The 21,734-nt window shown below is 50.1% G+C and overlaps 1 protein-coding gene across 5 annotated transcripts in view; it reads left to right on the plus strand.

Moving 5' to 3' along the window:
- Window positions 1-21,605, plus strand: part of AKAP8 (A-kinase anchoring protein 8) — a 22,142-nt gene extending 537 nt beyond the window's left edge. Inside the window, exons 1-15 of one of the 5 annotated variants that reach the window (XM_082496587.1) lie at window positions 2,731-3,043; window positions 3,153-3,246; window positions 4,764-5,553; window positions 5,660-5,698; window positions 7,998-8,283; window positions 9,246-9,852; window positions 10,279-10,423; window positions 10,815-10,862; window positions 12,974-13,070; window positions 13,740-13,881; window positions 14,535-14,628; window positions 15,606-15,736; window positions 16,433-16,528; window positions 20,831-21,301; window positions 21,547-21,605. In XM_082496587.1, coding sequence (XP_082352713.1) covers window positions 8,114-8,283; window positions 9,246-9,852; window positions 10,279-10,423; window positions 10,815-10,862; window positions 12,974-13,070; window positions 13,740-13,881; window positions 14,535-14,628; window positions 15,606-15,736; window positions 16,433-16,528; window positions 20,831-21,283 — 1,983 coding nt within the window. In that variant the 5' untranslated portion in view covers window positions 2,731-3,043; window positions 3,153-3,246; window positions 4,764-5,553; window positions 5,660-5,698; window positions 7,998-8,113 and the 3' untranslated portion in view covers window positions 21,284-21,301; window positions 21,547-21,605. Of the gene's footprint in view, window positions 1-2,730; window positions 3,044-3,152; window positions 3,247-4,763; window positions 5,554-5,659; window positions 5,699-6,411; window positions 6,445-7,997; window positions 8,284-9,245; window positions 9,853-10,278; window positions 10,424-10,814; window positions 10,863-12,973; window positions 13,071-13,739; window positions 13,882-14,534; window positions 14,629-15,605; window positions 15,737-16,432; window positions 16,529-18,517; window positions 18,720-20,830; window positions 21,302-21,546 lie in introns of those variants that run through there. The other 4 variants (XR_014270121.1, XM_082496584.1, XM_082496585.1 and 1 more) reach the window with 4 other exon arrangements.
- The last annotated feature ends 129 nt before the right edge of the window (window positions 21,606-21,734 follow it).

The raw sequence follows: 21,734 nt of genomic DNA on the forward strand, positions 1-21,734 counted from the left end.
GGGGCGGGGGGGCGGAAATGGAGCCGGTCCCATTTCTGAAGACGACACAAAATGGCGGCCGCGCGGCCACGCCCCCCGCCGCGTGCGCGCCGGTTCCCCCCACTCCTCCGGTTCCCCCCCCCCCCCTTCCCCGGTTGTGCCCCCCGTCCCCTCACGGGGTGGACCGCTTGTGTGTGGGGGGGGCACCTCCTCATCCCCACCCAAGGCATCCATTGAACCCCCCCCCCCCCCCCCCCCGCAAACCGGCTTCACCCCCGTTGCGACCGAAAATCCTCCGGTACCCCCGGGAGAAGCAGCAGGGAGTCGCTGGGGAGTGGGGGTCCGACCCGGGCAGCTGTCACAACCGTAACCCCCCCACCCCAGAACGAGCTGTCCCCTCGCATCCCCCCCCCCTCAAGTCATCCAGGTATGTCTTCACCCCCCCCTTATTCCCCCCCCCCCTTCCCCCCCCCGAGGTGTTTTCCTCCTCCCCGGTACAACGGCAACCGGCAAGAAGGCGTCAAGGGAAGCGTAAAGGAAGCAGGTGAGCGTCGAAAGGCTGTTAACGTCGTTAAGGTTTGTTCGGCGGCGTTGGGGAAGTGATTTTGGGGGGGAGGAAGTGTGTGTGGGGAGGAGACGACCCCTCCTCCTTCATCAAAGCGCCCAACGGCGTTGAGTTCGTTAGCGGCGGCGCGCTCTCCCGGCTCCCGCTGCTTTATTGCGTCTCTGAACGCCGAAACGAGGCTCGCGGAGGTGGAAATGGAAAGAAAATCACCCAATTCGAAGTTTTATCAGCTGAATATCCGTTGTTTAAATGCCCTCCGTGAAGTTTATCCGGATGTGAGATGGTGGCACGTGGGTAAGCGCTGCCACAGCCCAGCCCGACAGCCCGGATCCTCTGCCCCCGTCGCCTGTTTTGAGCCCTCGGTCCTCTTCCCACCTTGAATTTGTGCTCTGTTTCGCTTATATTCAGGTTCAGGGACGCGAAGGTCCCACGAGGGCGATTTTTTAACTCGCTGTTGAAAACGCTTCCTTGGTTTTTATCCCGTAATTGTGACTGTGGCAGGATTTTATAAATAATACAGCAGCGACGGCATTTCTGCCTGTGTTTTATCAAGTTCCTAATACCCCGCACCGCCGCTTTTTCCGCAGAGATCGTTCATAATTCATCCTGACATCGTGTTGGTAAAGACCTGTTGACAAGTAGGTCTTTCCAGGTTCCCTGTTGTCTCCACTTTCAGCTTGGTGGAGATCTGATGCCCGGCATCTCTTTCATCGTGCTTTTAAATGCTTTTTAAGCGTTTTACCTGTTCTTCGGGCTTAAAAACGAGGTGAGAAGCTGCGACAGGATTAAAAACACCTTAACTGTGTGTTGAATCATCCTCTATGAATGCTGATTTCTCTCTACCGACAACCAAGCGAGTCTGGATAAACAGCTCGGAAGAGTTTAGGCTGCTAAAAGTTATTCCTGAGAAAGATTTCGTTGGATTTGTGATGTTAACGACCCGCCCAAGAGCTGTGATCTTCCCTTCGCCTCATGGAACTGTTCATAAATTAAAACCACCGAGCCTGTTGCAGCTTTAGAGAAGTTTTGTTGTGGATTTTTACCATGATATAGTACAAAAATGAAGGTATTCTTTACATTTCTTGCGTATTTGGGGTTTTATAAATAAACCTCAGGTGTAGCCAGCTCAGCTTATAAGAGCCCCTTTATTTTTAATTCTCTGTGCGATGAGAATCATACGGTTCCACGCGAGTGGGTTTTGGGGGAGAGCACCCTTTACAGTCCAGCCTTGCATAGGAGCGTGTGATATAGAGATTTAATTTAAATACTTCGTAATTCCAGCAGAAGACAAACTTTATTCTCCCCGGATCAAGTCCTGTGTTGAAATCAGTTGGAGAACCTCAGACCTCTGCTTTTGGGAATTGCTTTCTGGACTTCGGCTTTTTTTTTTTTCTTTCTTTTTTCTGCGAGTGTTAAACTTCATTTCTCAGCACTTCACATAGACTGAGCCGTGTAAATCTCTCAACGTCGCTCCGTCATCTAGTGGATTCGCACTCCGCTCGCACATGTGTGCGGAGAAAAACGATTCCCAAGCTTTTCCCCCAGCTCAGGGAGCGCTATCTTGGGAATAAACCGGGAACCAGGACGCAAGGCGCATCCAGCTCAGTAAAATTCACCGCTCAGTCCCGAGTTGTTTTTTTTTCCTGCTCTGCACTTTATTTCGTGTTTATTTTCCCAAGAGAACACAACGATGATTTATTCTGCTGATTTTTATCTCTCCTGGGGATGTTTACAGACTTGCTGCGCTGCTGCAGAAGTGACGATACAACCTCTGCTCGGTGGCGCCGAGTCATTAATACCCGAATGTCTCATCTAGTGGGGTTTTTTACATAATATTTAGTTTCAAAATCAGACGTTGGAACTCTTAATTACCACGTTCTTACTGAAACCTTGAGGTCTTTGCTTTGAAAGCTGGAGGTCTTTGCTTAACCCAGATTTCTTCAGTCCTTGAAAGAATATGATAATCGTGGTAGTACCTGTATGAATATAACCGGCCTGACATCTCAGCCAGCCACACGCCAACATATACGCGTGGAGCGTAAAAGCGGGAGCTTTATCCTACAGAATCTGGAGGTACAAAGAGGTGGGACTCCCTTTGCCTGAAAAACGCCGCGTTCCGGACCGAGCAGCCTCCCTTTTCCTAGAGGTTTCGTGCTGAGGCCAGGTTATTTTTGCCTCCTGAATTAACGTCCCCGAGGTTTTCTCAAAGACGGCTTAAAAATGGAAGGCGAGGAGCTCTCCTTTGATCCGACGTCTGCTTGCGGTCGAAAGCGCGAGGGCTGCTGCTATTTTTGGCGTCGCCGGATGAGAAACGCAGCGACCTGCCCGGAGAAAAGCTTCCCTGCGCTGGCTTCGATTTCTCTTTCCGCTTTTCTCCTGCTACGAGCGTGCCCCGCAGGCGGGCGTCGAGCTGGGATGATGCCTGCGACAACCGGGGCTTCGGTGTCACTTGGTGGCACTCGAAACCATCGCCTGCGCTCAGCGGGTTGTTTTCAAGAGGTGAGTTAAGGCGCTGGAGGAGGAAGCGTTAAAATTGGATTTGAAGTCAGGCTTTGGGGTCGATGGATCGGAGGTTTCTGCTTAATTTCCCTGCTCTGTCTCGACCCAGTCCTCCCCACTGGCAGCTGGAAAACCACATCCCGGCTCCATCCCTCTGGAAAACGAAGCTGAACGGCGAGTGACTCGAGCTAAAAACGCCGACGGTGGGAAAGGAACTGAGGCGGTGATAAAGCCGCGATTTGAAAAGGCGTTTACGTGTCGCGGTTCCTGTTTTGCTGGTGGTGCGGTTTCCATAGCTGTTCAAAAATACAGCGGGGATCGTTTCGCCCGCGATTTCTGGAGGTTTTGTGTCCTTTAAGGGGATTTTTTCCCCGTGGAAAAAATGAAGTCGTTGAGAGGGAGAGGTGTCTGTGCGTCCTTAGGGGGGTGTTAGAGGGGTTCGTGCAGGGAGCTGAGGGCTGCGAGGGAAAGGGTTTGTAAAAGCGGGATTTGTATCGAAAAGGAGATGGTTTGCCAAATTGGGGATTGTTGCCAAAAAAAAAAGAAAAGCGTTCTGGAAAATCGGGGGCTGCCTCCAAAAAAATAAAAGCTTTGGAAAAAAAAAAAAAAAAAAAAAGAGGAAAGTTTTTGGAAGATTGGGAGCCACCTCCAAAAATAGAAAAGCTTTGCAAAATCGGGGGCTGCCGTCGAAAATAGAAAAGTTTGGCAAAATCGGGGCCCTCCTCCAAAAATATAGAAAAGCTTTGCAAAATCGGGGGCTGCCGTCGAAAATAGAAAAGTTTGGCAAAATCGGGGCCCTCCTCCAAAAATATAGAAAAGCTTTGCAAAATCAGGGGCTGCCGTCGAAAATAGAAAAGTTTGGCAAAATCGGGGCCCTCCTCCAAAAATATAGAAAAGCTTTGCAAAATCGGGGGCTGCCGTCGAAAATAGAAAAGTTTGGCAAAATCGGGGCCCACCTCCAAAAATAGAAAAGCTTTGCAAAATCGGGGGCTGCCGCTAAAAACTTCGTAAAAGCTAAAAGCTTTGTAAAGTTGGGGGTTGTCGCAAGCGAATATAAAAGTTTGGCAAAATCGGTGGCTGCCTCTAAAAAATAGAGAAGTTTGGCACAATTTTGGAGGGGTCCCCCTCCAAAAAATAGGAAAGTTTGGCAAAATTGGCGGCCGCCTTCACGAAATATAGAAATTTTGCAAACTCGGGGGCCCCTTCCAAAAATAGAAAAGCTTTGCAGAATTGGGGCTGCCTCCGAAAGTAGAAAAGATTGGCAAAATCAGGAGCCACCTCCAAAAAAAAAGAGAAGTTGTTGCAGAATTGGGGGCTGTGTCTAAGAAAAAAGAAATGTTTTGCAAAATTGGGGGCCGATTCTGAAAACAGAAAAACTTTGCAAAATTGGGGGCCGCCTCCAAAAATAGAAAAGTTTGGCAAAATTGGTGTCTGAGGTGCAGAAAAGCAACTTGAACCTTAAAAGAAGGAAGGAAGGAAGCGTGCGTGTGTGTGATTTTTGGTTTGTGCCGGCTCTTCCTCAGCTGGGGAACGTTTGGAGGGAGACGAGGTTGTGAAAGAGAAGGGAAACAGAACAGAAACAGGGGGAATTTGGGGGTAATACAGTGACCGTTGAAATAATTCGGGTCCGTAGGAAGCCAGGTTTCCCTAGTACTGCTTGTGAACTGACTTATTTTTCCGATCAGAATAATAAATTAAAATAAAAATTGTTTTCCTGCAGAGAAGTGGCAGCCAAGACTCTGGGAAATCTTTTCAGCAAAACTCCCGGCGCGTTGGTTTTGATTTCAAAATTTAATTTAAATGATCTCAAGGTTTCGGCGCCGCACGGAGCTTATTGATGCGACGTCCTCTGAGCGGACGAAGGTGTTTGCTGCTGGTCTTACGGGGACGGCTGCGGCACTGGGGATGCTGATTCCACCCTGGAAATTTGGGAAAAAGGTTTAAAATGGAGAAATGAATTATTTTGGCGAGGAAAACAAACCGCGGTGGTGAAATAAAAGAGCCGGTGGAATCGCGGCGGGAGCTCCTGCGTGTCATGGCCCTTTGTTGCTTCTTCCATCGTTTCAGAGTGAGAGACCCGACTGAAGCCGCCTCGTTAGCGCAGATCTCGTAATTAGTGCTGAAAAGTGGAGGGACCTTGATTTATTTTATTGGCTCGTATGATAGCAGTAGTCAACCTCGGATTGCGTATGAGGATATCCGATATTCCCTAGGAAGAAGGATGCTTTTGCTGGCACGACACAATGGAAACGTCCATTCTCGATGCCGGTTCGGTTCTTCGGATGATTTATCCCGGTTCCGTTCTCCGGGTGATTTATCCCGCAGATTTTCTCCCGTCTAAATGGAGCTTTGCACCGTCGTTACGCCACACACCTCTTCAAACTAATTCCTCTTTCAAAACGCGGAGATTTGTTTTATTAATGCGAAACATCTCGTCCACCTTTAGGTTGCTGAAACGATCTGAAATAAAGCGCCAGGCTGGCGTGTTTCCCAAACAATAAAAAGCAGAAGTAATTAAAGACTTTATTGGGTTTGGGGTCAATTAAGGCAAGAAACAAACGCTGTGATCAGAGCAGAGGCAATCCCGCTAATAGCTCCTTTCTTTTTTTCTTGCAGGTTACGGCACCTGGAATACCGGGGCCGCCAACACTCAAGGTGAGCTTTGTGTAGGTAAAAATTAGATCTGAAGAATTGCAATTTTTAGAATAGAACTGAGTTTTAGTTCTTTCCAGCCTGAAAAACAGAACACAGAAACAGCTTTTGCGGCGTTCCTTCCTCCTCTACCTGTTTTAGTGGGTTTTCGACTGGTTTATTTTAATTTTTTTTTTTTTTTTTTTTTGGTAAAAGCTTCCTCTGTGATACGCTCCGATTCCCAGCGTCGGCTGCTGCAGGAACGGGTCGCAACCTTGCGTATGATTAATTAACGCGCTTTGCTTTTATCTCCTGAGATTTATTAGCGCCGCAAAACGAAGCGTGTCCTGGGGTGGTTGGGAGTGTGGGCTCTCTCCTTTGAACTTCTTTCCAGTCGAAACAGTAAAAGCAGTGAGATTCTCCTGAAAGGGATCGTTTCCATGACTGTATTTGCTTTTGCCGTGGTTTTACTGCTTCTTGAGGGTTTTTATGGAATCACTCGAGTTGTTTTCAAGGGCAAATATATGAAAACGTTTCAAAAAATAGTATTAAAAAAGTACATATCATCCGTTTCATTTTCCTAATTAGCCCTTGGAAATCTCGGCTTCTTTCCTTCCCATTCTCTGCAAAAGGATACATCGTTTTTCCCAATTGAATTATATATAGATTTCCTCTCTGAACTTTTAACTTCGTTGCTTTTAGAGCTGAAACTCTCTTTTCTTTTCGTCCCGCCTCAGGTACATACGCGACGAATGCGACGAGCTGGCAAGGTACGTGCTAAGAAGAAATCCTCGTTTCTCTCCGGGGGTTGGCGTCTCTCGCTAATTCCTTTATTTATCTTTACCTCACTCCGTGATTTTGGCTTTTTCTCGTGCCGGGGGAGCAGCTCTCTCCTGATGACCGGGCAGCCATCTGTTCCTTCAAGCAGGAAAAAAAATAGCTTGTGGATGAGAAAAGTTCATTTATTTTACGTCTCTGTGTCTCGTTTGATCCGGGACGACCAGATGTGTGTATTAATAAATTGATTTTTACTGAGATTGTATTGTTTTCTCCCCAAAACCCCAGGTCTGCCCTTGTAATTCTGGCAGCTTGGTGGTACGCAAATGCCGTTCTCTACGTGCGAGCTGGCGCTTCCTCAACAAAACATGATTTGCTTTCACTGATAAACTTTTCCTCTCCAAGCAATTAGTTAATTGGCCTTGATTTGGATCGTATGGCTGCTTGAAGCCAGTCTTAATGCGTTCCTAAGCAACAGCCTGAGATTCTTTTATAAAATATTATTTCTTTGATCCTCCCAATAGAAAATCGAACCTTGGGCTGTGGATTCAAACCTCCCGGCTCAAGTCATGGGTGAAAACGAAGGTTGTTTTTTTTTTTTTTTCCTTCTGTTATTCCTCTTTTTTTGTAAAACCTGGCCGCCCCTGTGAAGGACTCGTGCTGGCTCTTGTGCTGATGCAGAGCAGAAAGGCTGTTCCTGCTCCGCAGAGTTTATAATCCAAATAAAACCGCAAATCGCAGGCAGGTGGAATACAAAGACACAACGAGGCTGTGCCGCTGGGTACAACCGGCGGCGGCATCCCGCCCCGGCGGTCTTAACGATGCCAATTTTAGCCCGGAAATAGAGAAATTAAGAGGGGATTATTGTGGCGGTCACTTTACGAGAGCCCGAGGAGCGATACAGCGAAGGGTTTGGCGGGTCAGACGCAGCGAGAGGAAGCTCGCCGCCTGGCTGGCGGCGCGTCTCTCTCCCGGAGCGCCGCCGGATTCGAGCCGGGGGGGCCGTAGAGCTGCGACGAGGATTGCCGAGAGAGCGCCGCCGGATCTCGGCATCGCGGGAAGCATCGGCAGCTTTGCCGAGTGCGGCGCTTTTTCCACCGCGCAGTGGTGTCTTGCCACGAGGCGCTCTTTGAGTACGACTCGCTGCGTTGATTTTCTCATTAATTTATCATCGCGGTCCTTTTTTGATGGGTATAAGGGCGATGTGCCCGGCAGCGTGTCCCCTTTTGGGTTTTCTCCTGTCGTTTTGCGGGACCCTACGACGTGGGCGGCTCAGGCTTTTGTTCAGAAATCGCAAATACAACCAGCAACGCTCCGTTTTCTGCACTTCAAATCGCCGAAAAGAGGAAGTCCCTTATGCTTTTAGGGTTGGGCAATAAGAATCTTTGCTATTTCTCACGTTGAGAAAACGGATTTCCTGTAAAGGAGGTTAAACCTAGCTGCAGCCTTGCCTGGTCGGATCCGTTCGCGTCTAAACTCTTCCCCCAGTTGCCGGTGTCTTTATAATATTGTATTAAGAGTCATTTTCTTTTCCTTTTTTCGCCAGGCTATGAAGGCTACGACTATTACAACACCCAAACCACCGCTGCTAACACGGCGGCCACCTACAACTACGCCGCAGCCACCACCTCCAGCAGCTGGGAAACCCCCAAAACCTCGGATATGAGCATGAACGCCGACGTGGGCGCCGCCATGCCCGTCACCTCCTACGGCGCCGAGGCCTCGGCCAACGAGAACTCGGATTCCATCATAGCCAAAATCAACCAGCGGTTGGATATGCTGTCGAAGGAGGGCAGCGGCGGGACAGGGGAGGGGATGGAAGACCAGGAGAGGTGACTGTACCGCTTTTTATTTGTATTTAATAGTAAAAATAATGGCTTTTAATCATTACGACTTCAGATTGCGCTGTTCTGATGGCGCAGGCGCCGTTTGCTCCTGGGAAAATAAACTTTGCTGCTTATTTTGTTACCGGCCCCGATACGTGTGTGTGCACGTACGTTTTTTGGTTTTTTTTTTATATCGTGAACATATTTAGATGGTAACCCTCTCAAATTTGATGTACGCATCAAAAGCTGCTTCCGTTCTCGATTCACTTCCTAGATTTTGCCAACAGTTTGGTTTTTTTTTTATAGTTTCTAGGGTTTTTTTAAAGTCTTTTTTCCCTCTGCCTCCCTTTTTCTTCATCGCTGCCCAGTAATTATGTGTTGTTTTTTTTTTTTCTCCCGTTGGGTTCAATTATACAACAACTTCGGAGCGTTGTATTGCTGCTGAAATAATAATGCAGGTTTTGCTGCTGAGATAATAATGCAGATCTTGGTGAGAGTTACTGAATAAATAAAGTTTTGTGGGTTTTTTTTTGGGGGGGGGAGTTGCCGTTTGCTGCTGCGGTCAGCCAAGATGCTGAGGGGTTGATCTGCATTAATTCCCACCTGGAGGCAGAGGGAAGAGGCAAGGAGAAGCGGCTTTTACCTGGGGAAGCTTTTGGGATCTGCTTTTCCCTTGGCAAAAGGTAATTCGGAGCGGTCTGGCGCTGTGAAGTTTGAAATCTCCGATGGATTTCTGTTCAGATAGTTGCGCGATAAAACACCGTTCTTTGATATCTACTTATTTTCCCTGAAACTCGGGAAAAGGCGGAGCGGGGTACGGAATGCGATGGGTACACGGGGTTTAAAAGTATTTTTATTCCGTTTTTCTGGCCGAAATCCCTTGGATTGTGATAAAAACGGATGCAAACGCCTGTCTGATGCGCGGGGGACGTTATTTTCGCCGCTGACTGTTGTCTCCTCCCGCGCAGCTCTTTCAGATTCGAGTCTTTCGAATCCTACGACTCGAGATCTTCCATGAACGATCGCGACATGTACAGATCCGGCTACGATTACGGAGAAGTGGGAACCGATCGGAACGATTCCTTCGGAAGCCAATTCGACAACCGCCGGGATCAATCTCGCAACCGAGGAAACAACTACGGCCTCATGCGAGGCCGAGCTCAAAACCGCGTTCAAAATCGAGGGCGTCTGAACGCTTTCAACCGCGCCGACCACTTCATGCCCTCCTCCAGCTCCGAGCGCCTCTCGGCCCGTTGGAACGAGTTGAACTACATGGGTGGGCGCGGGATGGGGGGCGCCGGATCCAACAGGCTCCCTTCCCTCTTTTCCCAAGCCCTCGTTCCCGATTACGGTGATTACGGCGACTACGGGGATTACGGCGACTATGGCGACTATGGGGATTACGGCGATTACGGCGACTACGGCGATTATGGTGACTACGGAGACTATGACTATGGCATGATGGGGATGTCGGGCATGGGAATGGGACGGTATGGGAATATGCCGTACGGAATGGGGAGGCAACGAAACAGAGACAGGATGGGTACGGTGCCCTGGCACATGAACACGCTCATGGTAAGTTGTCGCCGTCGGGTTTTTTTTTCTTGTGAAAATGGCTTTTTTTATGTTTTTTTTTTTTCTCCTTGCGGCGGTGGGTAGGCTTCGCCCTTCGGCTGGATGCAGAAGCGCCCGTAATTCGCTTTGCTTCCACTGCAGAATAATTTAAATCTGGCTAAAGCAGGGTGTCATCGAGCTCGTATATACCCGTTTGCACATAAAATAGAGCCTCTGAATGCTTCCCTCGTCCCAAATCCGCTCTTTAGGGGCGCTAACCCGGCTATAAAACGCTTTTATAACCAAAAATCAGTCTGCAGGGTGACGAGAATTGAAACTTTTTGAGGAGATGTAGCAGACGGGTGGAGTGCTTCCATTATTAATTTATTTTTGGAGGTTTTTTGGCCCTTCGGATTGATGGATACAACTGATTTCTTCCCTCTTTAGCCCAAGAGAAGAGGTTTCCGAAACCGTTCGGGCGGGCGATCGGACGGCGAGGGAGGAGGACGCAAGCGAAAACAGTCGCAAAGCGGCGATGAGCCGGACAGCAAACAGGCGAAGACCGACAGCGAAGGAGACGACACCGAGAACGGTACGCGCCGTCTTCGCCCGCTGATATTGGCCGTTCCACCCCCCGTTTTTAAATCTTTTATCTGACTGATAGTTTTTACGTTTGGAAACTGTTGTGTTTTTTACAGTCGTTAGTTGGTATAATACCCCTGCGAGTGGGTGGGCTTTACGTTCTGTGTATTTTGGCGGGGGGGGTGTGTGAAATTTAATGCCCGGTGAGAGCGAGGACAGAGTTTGCAACAAACCGACGGGTGAAGAGAAACCAGGGAGCTGTTTGCCGTCTTCGTCGGGATTTTGAGCCGTTATCGCTCGATCGGTGATTTACTAAGGGGCCCTTTGGAGCGTTAAGTGGGAGAAAAGACCCCCCCCACCCCCCCCCTCAACACCACCTAAATGATTTTTCTTTTGTGCAGCAGATGAGGGGGAAGGAGAGGAAAAATCGGGAGATGAAGCTGACAAAGGTGTAAGTAACTTTTTTCTTCTCTTTTTTTTTTTTTTTTTTAATCAGCCTTTGGGGCAAATGTGGGAATATTTAAGCACTCGCGCAATTTCCTCTGCTTTTTTGACCGCGCTGCGGGTCGGAATATTTAAAACCGCCCCGAAACAGCTTTTTGAGCCCATCTGTTGCGAAAGCTTTTGCTCCTCGTAATTTCCCTCTGCCCTTCGGTGGGGATTACCGGCGGATTCGCTTACCCCGGGCTGTTGGAAAAGCACTTGTAGCGGAAAGGTCAGGATCCTGCGCCTGTACTTCTGCTGCTGGCGAGGTTCGTTAGGGCCGAATTCCAATTAGTGGTTTTTCTTTGCTGGGCGGTTGGTTTGGCGGGTTGGCAGGGGGTCGCTGCCGTTTCTCTCGCCTGTGACCGCCTGTCACCTTTGGCGTTCCTCGGAGCGGCGACTCGGCTGCCAAGGATTTAAACGTTGATAGCGGGAAGCGCTACTTAGCGATGACGTACAACCTGATAGTTGGAAAACTACGCTATTTTGTAAACGCTTATAAAAACGGACGTTTAAGCCCCAAATGGCACGACCCTTCCCCTATTCTGCGGGTGGCGGGCTGTGAAACCTCCGAATCTCCGTAAATAACACCAGCGTCGTCTTGTGTTTCTCTTTTCCAGGAGTTGGGGCGATTTGACGGAGGAAGGTGGTGTGTGTTACCCTCCTCGCGCTGTCCTGGACTAACCCTACTCCGAATCCATCCGCTTCCCCTTGGAGCGCTCCCGAAAACTTCATTTTTGGGGGGTCAAAAGCTGATGCAGCTCCTGCTGCGAGCGGTAAAGCAAGGCAGGGCTCCGGCGCAGAATCGCCACGCTGGTTAGCAGGAGAGTGCCGAAGCGGTTTTGTTTCTTCTGGATTTTTCGATGTTTGCCGTCTGTACGAAGGGATGTTGGATATTAGTTTATCTTCCTGCCCTGCTTGGAGGCAGGCGGCGAGGAGACGCGCGTCTCGCGACAGAGCAAAAATACCATCAAGTAAATAATTTTTGGTGGAGGCTTCAACCCCCGGGTTAAATCCTGGTTTGTTTTGTTTTTGTTTTTGTTTTTGTTTTTTTTTTCAAATAGACGGGATTATATCGAAGTATATTGGAACAGTAATTTGAAAACCGTACGGTCGAAAGTAGCTGAAGCCGCTTCGGCTGGGGTGGGATTGTACTTTTTTGGTAAAGACGCATCGACACCCCCACCCCACCCCCCTCCCCCCATCCCCCAGCACGTTGTGCCTCCCGCGTTACGGTGACTTGGGGAAAACCGCGTGTAGGACTTCGGTTACTGCTTTTAGGTTGTCTTGGGGGATTTCAGTGAGGTGTCGTTGGATGTGAAAATAATTCGGTTTGAGCCTCCCTCTGATGGGGGGGTCTGGTCTTCAGCCTCCTTTTACCTGAAACCGCTGCAGGTGAATTATTATCCGAGTCCTGTGAGGCTGATAAACCTCTGACTCGGCTTTTTCTACCCCAAAACACTGCGGAGGTTGGCTCAGCTGAATCTTTACTTCTTTTTTTGCTTTCCTGTTAATTGCCGAGGAATTACTGGGTAGGCGACATGAGGATTGTATCCAAAACCCTCCTGAGGAAGCAGAACTCTGCTGTCTTTTGTAGCTTAACCTTCTTGAGGAGCTTTTTCAGCCTTGTGAAAAACAGATGAAGGGGGGGATAAAAAATAAGAATTTGGGGAGAAGCAGCAGCTCCTCCTGAGGAAGGGAGATAGAGAGGTGTCTTCTGCGGCATCGTAAAAATCAGGACTCTTTCCGCTCTTGCCACTAACGGCGTGTCCCGTCGCTGCCTACGAAAACTTTGAGCTGCTGCGGGAAGTTCAGGGGGGTGGAGGAGAAGGAGGGTTTGGGTTTTACGATAAGTGCTGGAGATTTTGGAAAGAGGCTGCTGCTTCTTCCCGGCGGTCGGAAGCTGCTTTTTGGGAGAGGAAAAGCTTCCAGAGACCAAAAGAAGTTTGAGACTTCCCGAAGCTGAGAGTAAAGAGGAGGAAACTCAGGGATTTGGGTCTCAAAATACCTCAGTCAGCAAAGCGGGCGACGGTGAGCACGGTAATTCTCATTTTATTTTTATTTTTCCCTCCGTTAGCTTCTGGAGATGGCTGTGAAGATGACGACGAGGAGGTGAAAAAGAAGAGGGAGAAGCAGCGGAGAAGAGATCGGATGCGTGATCGCGCTATGGACAGGTAAGGGAAGCGATTAGCCGGTCCGTTCCCAGCGCTTCGGTGAATAATATTGACTGAGGACGTCCCTCCGCACAAACGCGGGAGAAATCTGCTGGGGGATTGTGTTTTGGGGCTCTACGTTTTGGGGTTTTTCCCCCCTTTTTGCGTGTTTTATCACTCTTTTGAAGATGAGGAGAATACCGTGGTGTTTAATACGCAGATCAGTGTAGAGTTATAAATTCAGGAGGGTGTTTTAAGTGACTGGGACGCGCAGCCTTGCTAATAAAATACTACAATAAGTGGTGTAAAGCCAGGCAGACCGGCGCAGGCGGCACCAACCTTTCTGTATCTCGGGGTTTCCCCACGCCGGGGAGAGTTTTATGGCATCCAAGAGTGCCGATCCACCTCCCGCCCTACGAATTTCCCCAGTTGCTTTGAAACTCGTGCAGGATTTTAGCGTCCGATCCCATAGCGTAAATTTTTACGGAGATGCTGTTTAATCCGGGCAGGTTCTACCGCGATTATAAAGGTCCGGGACAAAGTGAAATTGTGTGGGGTGGGGGTGGGGGGAAAAAAAAAACCCAACCAAGAGGTGGAAAACGGTAACAGGGGCGGGAATGGTCTCGATCTTCTTGATGTTCTCCTTAAGCGGAGCTCGTTCCTCATTTGCCACGCGGTTGCTCTGTTTAGAATCCAGTTTGCCTGTTCCGTCTGCAAGTTCCGCAGTTTTGAAGAAGAGGAGATCCAGAAACACCTCCAGAGCAAATTTCACAAAGAGACTTTACGATACATCGGTACCAAACTCCCGGATAAAACGGTCGAGTTTCTGCAGGTAGGTGCGTCGCCCCGTGTTAGCTCAGCCCTTTCCTGCGTCCGTGCTGGGGTGCCCGGGCTTAATTTGGGGTGCCCGGGCTTAATTCGGGGTGCCCGGGCTTGCACAGGGACCGGAAGGGGTTACAAATCCATCCCCGTACGAGCCGCTGCTCGGTTAGCTCGCGACGCCGCTTGTTAACGCGTCACCCCATGACGTCAGTCGGCGTGACGCCATTTCTCGCGGGTTTTCGCGTGGAGAGGGGAAAGCGAACGGTAGGAATTTGAAGAGAAAGGCGCGAAATTAATATTCCAGAGATGGTTTTCGCCATCTACACGTCTAGAGCTGAGGAAGGCGAGATAAAGAGCGGGGCGTTTTTATTTTCTCAGTGACCGGTGTTTGCATTTTGGGGGCGTTTTTCAAAGCTTTTGGGGTCTCCCGCGAGGAATCTGAGGGTGATCCGGGAACGGGCTTTTGTCTGGCTCCGATTTGGATCTTTCCGGCTCTCGCTGCGGTAGAAGTGACAGGGAACAGGGAGGGGAAAACACCCGCCTTGTCTAGCGGATTCACCGACGCCGGGGGTGTTCCCCGGAGAGTTCGTTTCCCTTTGGAGCCGCTCGAACGTTTCGGTGCGTTTTGAGGAGGACGACGAGTTTTGTCCTCTTCCCTCCCAGGAGTACATCGTCAACAGGAATAAAAAAATCGAGAAGCGGCGCCAGGAGTTGACCGAGAAAGAGGGCACAAAACAGAAACCGGATCCTTTTAAGGGTAAGTGTCCCTTCTGCGTCCGGAGGGCCCAACGAGTGTGCAGGAAAACAAATAAACACTTCTCCCAAAGAGACGCAGCGGCGCAAACACCGAAGGATTTGGGTGACTCGGCCTCAGGTTTGGGGGTGTTTCGTTGCCGACTTGGTGAAATAAATCGTCGTGGTGGGGGAGGGGGGATGCCCGTCCTCGCGGCGGTTTCTCGGGCGGCGGATTCGTGAGGCTCGTGCAATCTCAGAGGAAGTAAAACGAGTTAAAAGAGGGGAAAAAAACCCCAGGAATTGTTGATTTTTTTTGTGGCTGGTTAACGCTGCGGGATCCTGTCTTGGCTTTTAATGTTCAAAGAAAGTGGCGCAGTTGATCTGTGGTGGCAAAAAGCGCAAGTTGGGGAGGGGGGAGGGGGGATGGATTTAGCTTCGTCGACGCGTCTGTCCCCGATGGAGTCTGCGACGTGCGGCCGCGTTGGTGCGGGGAGCGGTGAGTGGGGGGGGTTTCGTTAAGCCGCGTGTCGCTGGACGAAATCTTACAGGCAGAAAACCTGAGCCTGAGGAGAGAGGAGGAAGGGAACCCCGGAGCTGGGGGAAGCGTGAGTTGTCCCCTTCCGCCTTTATTTAAATGGATTTTCGGAGAGGAGCGCTGCTTTGGGGGAGGAAAACAGCCTCGGGCGAGTCGGTTGTTGTGTACCTCGAGCTGTTATCCCGTCTCTTTTCCTCCTACGCTCGGGTGCTGCGTCGGTACGATCTGTTTTCGAGTGGAATAACTCTCCTCCTGGTCTTAGAGAAACAGATGTGATGATTTATTAATTTTTTTCTTTATTTTTTTTTTTTGGAAGGCAGAAACTGGAAGTTTGGGTGCGGAATTAACGCGTTGGCAGTGACGGGGGGAGGAGGGCGGTTGTTAGAGGGGGCGGAAAGGCAACGTCAACCGGCCGAACGTCTCAATTATTTGGGATTTTGGCTGACCTCTCGTCGTCGCTGCAGGTATCGGCCAGGAACATTTTTTCAAGAAGATCGAGGCGGCTCACTGCATGGCGTGCGACATGTTAATTCCGGCGCAGAACCACCTCCTCCAGAGGCACCTGCGATCGGCCGATCACAACAGAAACCGCCGGGTGAGCAAAAAGCCCGGCTCGCTTCCCCACGGGAGCGTTTCGGCTCTCTCGGGGCGAGGGGATGTCGATCCGGGCGCTCTAGGTTTACTTAAAAAAAAAAAAAAAAAAAAAAGAAAATCTTTCTCGTATGGTCTGGGCTCATGCCACGAGATGAAGCCGCTGATCGGAGAGCTGAGAAATGGGGGAAAAAGGGATATTAAAAGGGAACTGTGGCCTTTTCTTTGGCGCTGGGGGTTGAGCGGAGCGCGTTGTCCGGGCGCACTGCGCAGGCGAAACGCTTCCTCTTTCTAAATCTGCGGTGCTCGCTCGAAATTAAAAATTAAAACTCGACCTTCGAGAGTTCATCAATGAGACGTAAATGACGTCGAAATTGGGCCGGGCTGGAGAGGGGCTCGTTGCAGCGCGTCTTCGTCTCCGCTGAGCGTTTGACGTCACCATGGCTGTCCTGGATGTGCTCTGGGGGGTGTTTGGGGGATGTTACAGCTGCTGCCGCCGAAGCAGATCTTTCTCCGGGAGCAGAAAAGATGCGGGTGCTCCCTCGCTTCTGCTTTTTTGTGATTTTTTTTTTTGTGATTTTTATTTTTTTGGGGGGGGGGAATGAGGCTTCCCAAGCCCCGCGGGGGGAGAGGAGGGAATAGAAACTCTCGAGCCGAACTCCTGGTTCGAACCGCTCCCCGATGTTCGCTTCCTTCGCAGATGGCTGCGGAGCAGTTCAAGAAAACCAGCTTACACGTCGCCAAGAGCGTCCTGAACAACAAACACATCGTAAAGATGCTGGAAAAATACCTCAAGGTGAGTAAAGGAGCGAATCGGCAACTCCTGCCCGAAAATTCCCGGAGCAGCCCGGGAACCGCGTCTCGCCGGGTGAGCAGCGCGGCGGTGACGGGGACGCTTTGCTGCGTACGCTGGGGAGAAGCGTAGGTTCCGCTCCGCTGCCTTTTTATCTCTTAAATCTCCAGTTTGGTTTCTTTTCTCTGTAGGCGGTTTACCACTTCTCGTGGTGGGGTTGTTTGTTGTTTTGTTTTTTTGTTTTTGGTTTTTTTTTTTGGGGTTGCTTTTTTTTTTTTTTTTTTTTATTTCACTCGCAGGCTCTGAACCTGCTGTCGTTCCTTTAGATCAATTACGAAACCGTCCAAAAAACGGAAACATAATTAAAAAACAAAACCAAACAAAACAAAACGAAATAACGAAAGGAACTCCGGTTCCCCCAAATCCGCCCCTCAAGCCGTGGCCTTGCCGGGGGAGGGGGGAGAGGAGGGGGGGAGGGACACACACCGGCTTTCCCCCCGCCCCATCCCGCTCAGGGAAGCGGCAGCGTTGTCGGGGAGGGGGAAATGGGGAAGCCGCCGTTTCCGCTTCCCGTCGGGATTAAATTCCGACGCGGCCGGCTCCCCTGCCCACCCCTTTACCCCTGCGGCGGGGTCAGGGGAGGAATTTTAACCCTGGGTAAGGAACCGCGGCTCCGCGGCGCTCCCGGCAGCTCGACCAAAACGCCCAATTCCCGTCCGTTGAAACACCCTCGTTGGCCTTCTTCCCCCCCCCTCCCACCTTTCCCCTTTTTTATTTTCCCTCCTCTTCCCTTGGGAAGCGGCAAACCGTTCTTCAGAGCCGAGAGAGGTTCAGGCTTTAGGGGTTCGTTTTAAAGCCCGACAGCGGCGTTCGGAATTTAAAGAAAGAAGTCTGGAAATCTTCGGAACGTTGGGGAGGAGGAGGAGGAGGAGGAGGAGGAGGAGGAGGGGGGGGAAGGAGGGTTCCAACTCTCCCTGCGGGAACGCCGCTCCCTCCGGTTATCGGCGCTTCGCGATAAAACGGGGTTTTAACGAGGGAGTTCTGCATCCGCGAGAGAGGAAAGGTCGCAACCTCCTCCGTCAGGCGAAGATGAAAAGAAGCGCTTTTCGGCTGCTCGTTCCTTTCCTCGGGGAAATCCGGGAAGGGCCCAGGATCCGGCGGGAGAATCCCGTGGTTTGCGAACCCGGCAGACAAGGGCAGGGGGATGCCCGCAAAAGCACACCCCCCCCCCCCGCCCCCGCCCCTCCTCCCCCCCCTCCCTCCTTCCCCGCCACGGGGGGAGCAGACGGTTCCCCTTCTCCCCACCACCGACGTCACGTTTGTCTATTTTTATTTTTTATTTTTTATTTTTTTTAATTAACGGGGGCTAAACGCGGACTGAGCTCGCTCTCATCCTGCCCGGTCTTTGCTAAAAAATCTACCAAAAAAAAAACCCCAAAACCAAACCAAAACCAACCCCCCCCAAAAACAAACAAACAAACAAACCAAAAAAAAAAAACCAAACCCCCAAAGAAACTGGAAAAAAAGAAAGAAATAAACGACGAACTGCGACTCCGCCCACTGGGTCCAGTGGGGGGGGGGGGAAGAAAAAAAAAAAAAAAAAAAAAAAGAGACTTTTGAGAGTTTGGCGGCGTCGAATGGCCGTTTCTCCCCTTAAAAGCGGCCTCTCATACTCGTTGAACAGGAGGGGGAGATAAAAACCCGACCCTGCGGTACCCCACAGGAGAGAAAAGAAAAGAAAAGAGAAAAAAAAAAAAAATAGAGAGAGAGAGGTGCGAACCTCTGGGATCTCTCGGAGTATATTTAAAAAAAAAAAAATTAATTTAAAATGAAAGAACCCCCGAAACCGAAGAAAAACCACCAAAAAAACCAACCGACGACCCCTTCCCCTCTCTCCCCTCCCCCCCCCTCCTCCAAAAAAAAAAAAAAAAAAAAAAAAAATTAAAAAAAGAGCGGAACCACTCAAGTGCAACTCCGTCTACCCCCTGCCAGGGTCCGCAGGCACACGGCCACATCTCCTCATGATCAACGGTATCAGAGGCTGCCGACAGCTCTAAATGAATGGCCGCGGGCACCTGACCTTGGTCCATCGGCAAGAGGAGATCTTCGGCTCCGTCCCGGCACGGTCTCCGTATCATTCCCAAGGTGCAAAACCAGACTGAAAAGGGGTTGGAGGAAAATCTGAGGATTCCAGGTAATGCCAAGAGCCGCCTTCGCCAGTTTTGTTTAAAAAAAAAAAACAAAACAAAACACAAAAATTTAAAAAAAAAAATCTATATATAAAAAAAACCAAAAAACAAAACAAACCTTCCCCCCCCCCAAAAAAAAAAAGCCCAAATCACCCAACCAAACCGTTCTCCGGCAAACCTTCCCCCCGAAAGGAAAGCCGGAGAGGCGCAGGGCGATGAATTAAATCCGCGTCGTCGTTCCTTCCCCGTCGGCCTCCTGCGATTCCTCCTCGGAGGGACGGTGGGACACCTCCTCCTTCCCAACGGGAGCCGCGACGGTCCTCCACCGCCTGTGGACTTGGCATCTCCCGGTCCATTTGATTTTCCCGGCGATGACGGATGTTGGAAGTTTGGGGGGGGTGGGGGGGTTGGTGGTGGTTATCCGGATTGTGAGCTAGAACCCGCTCGATTTGGGGGTTCGGTTGTTATTTAAATAGCGTTTTTTTTTTTGTTTGTTTTGTTTTTTTTTTTGCCCCCTCCTCCCCGACCTCCGGAGGTCGGAATCTTCAGTCGGAGAATGAGGAACGTTGAGGTTTCTCTTCCCAACCGCAAGGGACGTTGTCGCGGAGCGACAGCCGAAGCCGGGCTGAATCGTGGCCGATATTAAATCCCCCCCTCCCCCCCCCCCAAGGTGGGGAAGGAGGGATGGAAAATTAAAAAAAAAAAAAAAAAACAAAAAAAAGAAAAAAAAACCCAAACAAAACCCTTAAAAAAAAAAAAAAAAACAAAAAAACAAAAACCCCAAAGTTGTGGGGTTTGGTTTTTTTTTTTGTTGTTGTTGGTTGTGTTGTTTTTTTTATTATTATTATTATGATGATTATTTTTCTTTTGAATTCTTCAAAATCCGACCCTGTCCCGGCGCCGCCGGGATTTCAGGTGGGGTTTTCGCCGACGTGAGCGGCGTGTTGTCCTACCCCCCCCTCCCCCCCCCCCCCCCTCCTCCCTCCCCCCATGGTGAGCTGCCGGGGGGGGGGGGGGGTGGGAAATAAGGTAAAAAAAAAAAGGGAATTTTTCAAAGCTGGGCTTGCAGCAGCGGGGGGGGGTTGGGGGGGGGGGCGTCTCCTCTCCGGCAAGGTCAAGGTTTTAGGGCAGCGTCACCCCCAGCGCTCGGCCCGTACCCCGAAACTCCCGCCGGCGGAGGGGAGGGGTGGTAGAAGCGGTGCCGGGATCCTGAAAAAAGGTAACCAGGGCAAAAAAGCCGACCTAAAAAATTGCCAAAAAAAAAAACCACCAAAACAAACCCCCCCGAAACAAAATCGAAAAAGCAGCAAAAAAAAAAAAAAAAGCTCCCGAAAGCCTCTCCAAACCGTCCCCCCCCCCCCCCATCCCAAAATGTGGAGGGGTTTTGGTGTCGCTCCCGGTAGGAGCGAGCGAGGGCTGCGCGGTTCCGCCGGCGTCCGCGTTCCTCCGTCTCCCGCCACGCCAAAAAAAAAAAAACAAACCCAAAAAACCCATAAATTCCTAAAATCCAGGCGAAATAGGGAAAAAAAAAAAATTAAAAAAAAAAAAAAACACCAAAGCTGGAAGCGTCTCCGCCGCCGCGGGAAGTGGGGAATTATTTTTTTTGTTGTTGTTTTTTTGGGGAGGGGGGAGGGATTTTTTTTTTTATTATATTTTTTTTTTTTAAATCGTCATCTTTTCAACCCAAATCGGTGGCGGGAGAGGAAGCGCCGCCGGCACCGGGACGCTCTCCCGCGGTGACGCCGCTCCGGGATCTCTCCCGCGGTGCCGTTGCCGCCGCCGCAACTTTTTGGGTTGGGTTGTTGGGTTTGTTTTGGGATTTTAACGGATTCTTTCCACTCCTTCTCGGCGTGAAATCGTTTTTTGTTGGTTTTTTTGTTTGTTTTTTTCCTTTCCCGGGCTTCTCGCTGCAAATCCTTCGGGATTTTTCACGACGGATTCTTATTATTTGTATTTTTCCGCCGTTTTACGACTCGGCCGTCATCGAGGCGATTTTTTTTTTTTTTTTCGGTTGCCAAAAAATCCTTCTTCTGCGTTTTCCCGGCAGAGATTCCCCAATTTTCTTAAATTTTGTTGGTTTTTTTGTTTTGTTTTTCTCCCGTCTTTTTTTCCGCAGGGAGAAGATCCCTTCACGGATGAAATCACGGATCAGGACGTGGATGAAGCTTTGGAAAGCGGCGAAGGAACGGCCGAACCCACCGTGGTCGAAACGGCCCCGGAAAGCGAAGGAGGAATGGGGGAAACTACGGAAACGCCGGCAACTTCCGAAGAGTTTTCCAAAAATGAGGAATTCCTGAAAAATCTGGGAGAGCAAAACCAACCCCCCAAACCGCTGCTGATGCCCCCGTTCCTGCAAGACGACGAGGTGGAAGCGGAAGAGACGACGGCGGAGACGACGGCGGAAGCGGCGCCTTCGGAAAGCACGGGAGAGCCGCCTGCGCTTCCTGAAAATCCCCAAAAACCGGCGGTTTCACCCCAAAATGAAACTGAGGGTTGGGCAGGCAAAGAGGAGGAGGAGGAGGAAGAGGAAGAGGTTCCCCCAGCGGCCGCGGAGCCGCAGCCGGAATAACTGTGAATATTCGCGAAGGTGATGCTATAATCCGTGAATTTTTTTTTTTCTTAATTTTTTTTTTTTATTTTTTTTTTTTTTAAATTTTGGATTTATTCTTAACTTTTTTTTTTTTTTTTTTTTTTTTTTTTTGTGAGCGCAGCGCCCAAATTTGCCCAATCCGAGGTTGAATTAGAGGGGAGGTTGGGGAGCAGCCCCGCCCGCCGTCTCGTTAAGATGAATTTCGCTTCGTTTTCTCCCAAATGATTTTTCTTTCGTTTTAGGACGAAGAGCGCAGGATCGTACCTTCCCCGAGAAACCCGCCGGCTGCTGGGAGGAGGGGTGGGGGGGGGGGGGTGGGGGGGGTGGGGAATATTGTGGGGGTTTTTTTTTTGGGGGCAATTTTAGAAAGAAAAAGGCAAAAAAAAAAAAAAAAAAAAAAAAAAGGCAAAAAACTGAGGTTTGGAAAATT

Source organism: Vanellus vanellus (genome assembly GCF_965231255.1).
Source record: "Vanellus vanellus genome assembly, chromosome: 30".
NCBI lineage: Eukaryota > Metazoa > Chordata > Aves > Charadriiformes > Charadriidae > Vanellus > Vanellus vanellus.